The 7,273-nt window shown below is 35.1% G+C and overlaps 1 protein-coding gene across 1 annotated transcript in view; it reads right to left on the minus strand.

The window, feature by feature from the left end:
- The window catches only part of LOC111692628 (GTPase-activating Rap/Ran-GAP domain-like protein 3), a gene marked incomplete at both ends in the record, with an annotated part of 9,551 nt that extends 5,675 nt beyond the window's left edge, over positions 1-3,876 (minus strand). The window contains 2 exons of the mRNA XM_023456693.1: positions 595-867; positions 3,449-3,876. Of these exons, the coding sequence (XP_023312461.1) occupies positions 595-867; positions 3,449-3,876 (701 nt within the window). The remainder of the gene's footprint in view (positions 1-594; positions 868-3,448) is intronic.
- Positions 3,877-7,273: the final 3,397 nt, after the last annotated feature.

The raw sequence follows: 7,273 nt of genomic DNA on the forward strand, positions 1-7,273 counted from the left end.
CTTTCCGCAGCTCCTTTAATTGTTTGTTATTGTTATCACGATTATTCTTTAAAATAAAGTTATATAGTCATTAACGTTATTGAAACTGACAGCTGCTATACAGCTCGTTGAGAAATGAGGTTAAGTTGGTCGCTATAAGCTACTCCCTACGTCCAATGTGTCAGAGCCAACTTCGACCACGTTTTTATTTGAACGCTCGTTATAAGGTATCGTACTGCTTATTGACACCACTCCACACATTTAATAACCAAAGCAGTCAGCTGCACTGTCGAAACGCGTATATGTCGCGCTTGCCATTTACTTACCGATGACGTCAACCGATTAAAACTTTAATATCTAATAATGTTTTAAAAATAAATTGATATAACAAAATCTTTACACACTGTTTGTAGTATTCAGTGTAGATACGAAAACTATTAAAATATTTTTTTCTGCAAGAAGCCTATTATGCAAAATGGTTTCAATGATCACATTATTGATCAATCTCAATACGGTAACGTGTTTTTATATTAATTATATTTAAACGTATCGTTTTGAGTTTTATTTTGAATAATTTATTACTAGTTAGTTTTTTAAAAAGACCTAGAATCCTACCTTGTATTAGACGAGTTGGGATCGATGGCTTGCACGACGATGAAGGTGTGCAAGAAATGGGACGCTATCATGTCGGGCGAAAACGGCGTGTTTTCCTCCTGGAAAACGATCGCCACGATGTCGTTCCCGATGTGCCTCTTCCTCTGCAACTGCTGCGGGTCGTTCTCCGTGTACGGCAGGAGTGTGGACACGTGGAACATGATCTCCCTCTCCTTGAAGACATCATAGACCGCCGTGTCTCCCGTGTGACCGTTTTGGATGTCCAAACCACCCCTGCAATAAAAAATAAATTAAATGAACAAAACTTAAATACCTATGTATTAATTTTGGTACTGATACGATTAACGATTTTTTTTTATCTTAAATGAATTCATTTTCAAGAATGCAGATGTAAGAAAATTATCTCTTGTGTGGTTATCTATGGTTCTATATTCTACCTTAAAAAAAAAAGAAAATCAAATTTCCTGGCATCGAATTATTTACAAAATACAAGTCGCCTTTCTGATGCCTTTGTCAAAAAAATCTCCCGTCGTTTCTCAGGCCCATTGTTTTACGGCATTGTGGACCTCATCGTCGGTAGAAAACCTTTTTCCACCCACCTTAAGGGAAAAGATGAAAATCAGAAGGTGCCATGTCAGGGCTGTAGGCGGGGTGGTTGACGATGTTCCAACCAAATGAATCCAAGAGTTGCTTTGTGGCTTTGACTGCGTGCATTGTCTTGCAACAAGCATACTTCCTTCGTTAACATTCCCCTTCTTTTGTTCTGTTTCACCCTCCGTAGTGTTCTCACAGTATCTCACAGCATTAATAGTTTCCCCCCTGGAGCAAAAAGTCAAGAGGAGAATGCCTTTACGGTCCCAAAACATAGTTGACATGATGTTTCGAGCCGAAACGGTTTTGAATTTTTTCGCTGATGGTGAAGACGGATGTCGCCACTNAAGATGTAAGAAAATTATCTCTTGTGTGGTTATCTATGGTTCTATATTCTACCTTAAAAAAAAAAGAAAATCAAATTTCCTGGCATCGAATTATTACAAAATACAACCAACATCACTCTGTTGTAGATAATTAGGTACTCGATGATGGGTTAAGCTGATATTAGAATCGATGGTGTAAAATAAAAATATTTCTTTGAAATTAAATGATTTTGATAGCGGCCCAGGGTCAAACAGATCACCACAAAAGAAAATTTAAATACAATTAAGATACTGGTATTACTCTATATTGGTATAACAGTAGTGATAGTGTTGACTCCAATAGCTTTCTTGAGATATTGTTACGTTTGTTACCGCTACTTGTTGTGGAAAATGAAAGCCCGCATCATGAATAACAATTGGAGGATGGCACCTTAAAGGTATTAAGAGCAATTTAAAGATTCATCTTCCATAAACTTTCATCTAGAGAACTCCATCTTCCTAGACCTAGAGAATCGATTACATTCGAAATCGGTATACAATGACAAATGAAGCTTAGTTTAAGGATGGTCCAAAACAGACAGGGTAACCAGGGATAAAATAACTAGACCAAGGCTCAAGTGATAAAGAAGCTTTGGAGCTTCCATACAGTTCGAGGCATATCCACAACGTAAGAGAATCTTTTAAAAGTCGAAAAGGTACATCAAAGACTATTTTTCGACGTAGTCAGTCGCCTTCAACCTCAATGTACTTTGTAAGTCGAGGGATCAGCTTCCTGATACCTTTGTCAAAAAAATATCCCGCCGCTTCTCAGGCCCATTGTTTTACGGCATTGTGGACCTCATCGTCGCGTCGGTAGAAAACCTTTTTCCACCCACCTTAAGGGAAAAGATGAAAATCAGAAGGTGCCATGTCAGGGCTGTGGGCGGGGTGGTTGATGATGTTCCAACCAAATGAATCCAAGAGTTGCTTTGTGGCTTTGACTGCGTGCATTGTCTTGCAACAAGCACACTTCCTCCGTTAACATTCCCCTTCTTTTGTTCTGTTTCACCCTCTGTAGTGTTCTCACAGTATCTCACAGCATTAATAGTTTTCCCCCTGGAGCAAAAAGTCAAGAGGGGAATGCCTTTACGGTCCCAAAACATAGTTGATATGATGTTTCGAGCCGAAACGGTTTTGAATTTTTTCGCTGATGGTGAAGACGGATGTCGCCACTGCATTGATTGTCTTTTCGTTTCAGAGGTGTAGTTTCATCGCCGGTCACAATACAGTCAAGTAATTCCAGTTCGAAGCGCTGGATTGGAACGGCACCGTTCCCTTTGCAATAAGAAACTGGATCACGTTATTCACCTCACGTAGTTGGCGGGATTCGGAATAGCTGTATTCATTTCAATACGCCACTACAACAACAGTTCTCAATTGACCGAGAAAAATGAGCGCACGTTCTGCTCCTAACACCTTTGTCGAAAACAAAAACCACCGAGTATCAGAGTTTCAGTACTCTTACTTCGTGGATATGCCTTGTACGTTTAAAACTTATTCGAGACTGTTTATAATTGCTAAATGAACTGGCAAACACTAACACAAAGTGGATGGTTAGGGTTCCATGATATAAAGACACTAAAGGAAACGAAAAGGCAGATAATGTTGCAAAAAAGGATCTGCAACGGATTGCTAGGAGCAGAGCCAGCTTTTGGCATTCCTTCAATGTCAAAGAAATTGCAAGATTTTTAACAGGACACGGAAGAAGTTGCGTTGCAAGAGTTTGGCATTAATGAGATTCTGGCTGCTTAGGAAACCTTTCTCTATGATAGAACTAATTGAAATCCACAGACTTTTGCACTTTGTAAGATTAAACTATCAAACGAATAAGACAGAATTGGCTACAGTGTTTCGGGACTCTTTGGAGATACGTTAAATAGATTCAGAAGAGGACTTACCTGTAACCTTTGTGATCCTTGAGTTGTATCCTTTGTCCGAGCAGCGAGAGGAAGTCGTCGAAAGCGGGGCTGGTGTCGCTATTGGAGAAGAGGTCCTCCTCGGTAGTTTGTCCGTACCGTTGGTAGAGGACGCCGAACTTGAAGTTCGTGACGAGGACGTGCTCGTCGTAGTTGGCTATCAACTGGGAGGCTTTGGGATGCAGAACAGGTACAAAGTTTTCAATGTTGAGCTGCTCGTTGAGCAGCTTGGCCATCTTGGCCGGGTTGGGGCTGGAACCTAAGCACGAGGACGGGACTATCTCGTGCATGGTTCCGGTGCGGAGCCGCAGGAGGATACGGGTGTGCTCCTGGTTGGCCACGTTCTCCGTCTTGATGGAGAGCAGCACGGGGCCCAGGTTGTCGTCGTTGCCTATGAGGGACGAGTGTTCCTGCAACAAAGAATTAATAATCGTAACTACAACAAATCAAATAACGTCAAAATCGATAATCATGTTTTAAAGATGGTGTAGATCAACTACACTAATACGCACTCTGTACATATTGTCATGAAGAGACTTCAGTTAAATGTATTTTTTAATAAATAAGAATTTTAATAATTAAATATAAGATCAGTCACTTTGTATCTATTCGAAATTACTTTTGTTTCTTTGTAATTTAGATATACAGGGTGCTCCGATTTTATGCAGGAAACTTCGAGGGTAGATAGATCTCTTTAAAATAATATGTGTTTGCCTTATAAACATAGGTCTGGAACGGCCCCGTTTTAGAGATACAGGGCGTTGAGGTTTTAAAAAAAATTGATTTTTTGTTTATATCGCACACTACCGTGGTGTAGAAAGGAGTGTAAATAATTTTGTTGATGTGCTTACAAATTGCACTTACTTTTAAACATAAACAAATATTCTTGTAATATTATCGTTAGAAGTGTCTGCCACAAGGGAATTGTATTGGTATGAATAACTTGAGAACGGCGAATCTTAGGGAAAAAATTATAGTCACCTTTGTACGTATTTTGTGAATTAAAATATAAATCAGTTACAATGACATGTAAAAAATGCAGTGGCGTAGTTTTTTTTGTAAAAAAAGGGGTGACTCCTGTCCAGTTGTACACCACTGGTTGAACCTTTAAAGCTCATATTTCAGGGAATATAAAGCCTACTATCATACATTATATGTACCAAATTTTATTGAGATCGTTTAATAGATTCCGGAGATATAAACAAAAAATCATTTTTTTTGACAACTTCAACACCCTGTATCTCAAAAACGGTGTTGTTCCAGACCTATGTTTATAAGGCAAACACATATTATTTTAAAGACATCTATCTGCCCTCGAAGTTTCCTGCATAAAATTCGGACCACCCTGTATAATATTCCTAGAACACTGTATAAAAAAGATAAATGAAGTATCATTTATAGTAAAACGTTATAAATAGTGATTTCCTGTGTACATGACATTATTGATGAGTTGCTGTTTGTTGCTGTATAGATTAATTTTAGGACTTATGTATTCCCTCCGTGGAGCGATTCAATTTTGATTATGTACATAGTTTTCGTAGAGTGCATATTGCTCGAGATATCTGAAAGTTTCAGATTAAAAAAATCACCCGGTATATACATTATTAGTCTTGTTTCAAGACTTTTATTTTTTTGCAACATCCTTGCCATCCTGTGGTCAACATATTTCAATAAAAATGTAAAACAAGTTCTTGGCTCAGATATATTTCTTCAGCTTCGAGTAGCAAATAATTGCTTCTTATCTTAGTTGTACCGTAATGGTGTGTAGGCGCACATTAACAATTCAAAACAGGTTAGAATGTCATTTCAGAGTAGGAAATTCTTAAAAAATGGCTTAGTTCTGCTTTTGTAAAAATCCACTTACAATTAGATATTATGTCTTAAAACTAATCTACTTAAAAGTATAAATTAAAAAATTATAAGATATGAAACTTTGTATTATATTAGAGAATGAAGAATTTTAAGAAAATTTAAAAGGTAGTATTTTTTACCTTTCACACAAAGTACTTGTTATATTTAAACTGCTGAAAAAGTCTAGGTACACTGTAAGAAAAATTGGACCTATTTTTACTCAATTTTACTCAATAATTTCTGTCCACACCTGATTGAGTGAAATTTTCACTTTATTAATATGAGTACAACTAAAATTTTATGAGTGAATTTATCAGTTTTAATTCAAATATTATCAATATTATGTAAAATTATCAAAATGCCCAATATTAACTGAAAATGTACTCAATAATTTCATTTTTTGCTTTCACTCAGACCGATTTATTTATAGTGTACTAAAACTAAATAGTGATGAAAAAATTTTCATGGTATTATGAAAAATATATGATTCCTACAGCAACTATCTAATCAACTTTCATCCATAAGTGTGATGTTTATCAAATGCATTAATGAGCCTAGTAAAATCAAGGAAAGTTAAAGTCTCCAGTAAATATTTAAATATTGTGAATACATTCATCTAATTATATATCAAAGAAACTGAAAGTTGTATCCGCCGTTTTTTTTTCAAAATTTCACTTTTACTTTCATCGACAAACAACGCAATATAGGTATGATTATTAGTACACCATGCAGGGATGGGCTATTTTTTAAATATGTATTACATTTAAGAAGGTTGATAGTTATTTACCTACGCAATGAGCGTCATACTCGATTGATATCCCATAAGTGAAATAAAGTATTTTTTACATAANTATAAATTAAAAAATTATAAGATATGAAACTTTATACTATATTAGAAAATGAAGAATTTTAAGAAAATTTAAAAGGTAGTATTTTTTACATTTCACACAAAGTACTTGTTACATTTAAACTGCTGAAAAAGTTTAGGTACACTGTAAGAAAAATTTGACCTATTTTTACTCAATTTTACTCAATAATTTCTGTTCACACCTGATTGAGTGAAATTTTCACTTTATTAATATGAGTACAACTAAAATTTTATGAGTGAAATTATCAGTTTTAGTTCAAATATTATCAATATTGTGTAAAATTACCAAAATGCCCAATATTAACTGAAAATTTTTTCATTTTTTGCTTTCACTCAGACCGATTTATTTACAGTGTACTAAAACTAAATAGTGATGATGAAATAATTTTCATGGTATTATGGAAAAAATATAATTCCTACAGCAACTATCTAATCAACTTTCATTCATAAGTGTGATGTTTATCAAATGCATTAATGAGCCTAGTAAAATCAAGGAAAGTTAAAGTCTCCAGTAAATATTTAAATATTGTGAATACATTCATCTAATTATATATCAAAGAAACTGAAAGTTGTATCCGCCGTTTTTTTTTCAAAATTTCACTTTTACTTTCATCGACAAACAACGCAATATAGGTATGATTATTAGTACACCATGCAGGGATGGGCTATTTTTTAAATATGTATTACATTTAAGAAGGTTGATAGTTATTTACCTACGCAATGAGCGTCATACTCGATTGATATCCCATAAGTGAAATAAAGTATTTTTTACATAATTTACAATCTCAAAGCAAATACATGATAATAGTCCAGTCGCCAGTGGCCGAAAAGTTACTGTTGGTGACATTTCCTTGATAACTCGGAAATAACTACACAGGAATACTTTAAATGATGAGTACAATAACCAAAGTATTTTATCAGGAAAAAAAGTTATTAACAATTTAATCGTGAAAAAAATTTGTTTAGTAGTTTTCTTTAAATAACTCAGTGGGATGACTTAGTACGAAAAAATACTTAGGACAAGATTTTATTCGTAATAAAAATAGCTACAAAATGGCGGTGGTCCGATTACGAAATTTGCAATAACA

The sequence above is a fragment of the Anoplophora glabripennis genome, unplaced genomic scaffold, assembly GCF_000390285.2.
Source record: "Anoplophora glabripennis isolate ALB-LARVAE unplaced genomic scaffold, Agla_2.0 scaffold2222, whole genome shotgun sequence".
Classification (NCBI taxonomy): Eukaryota; Metazoa; Arthropoda; class Insecta; order Coleoptera; family Cerambycidae; genus Anoplophora; species Anoplophora glabripennis.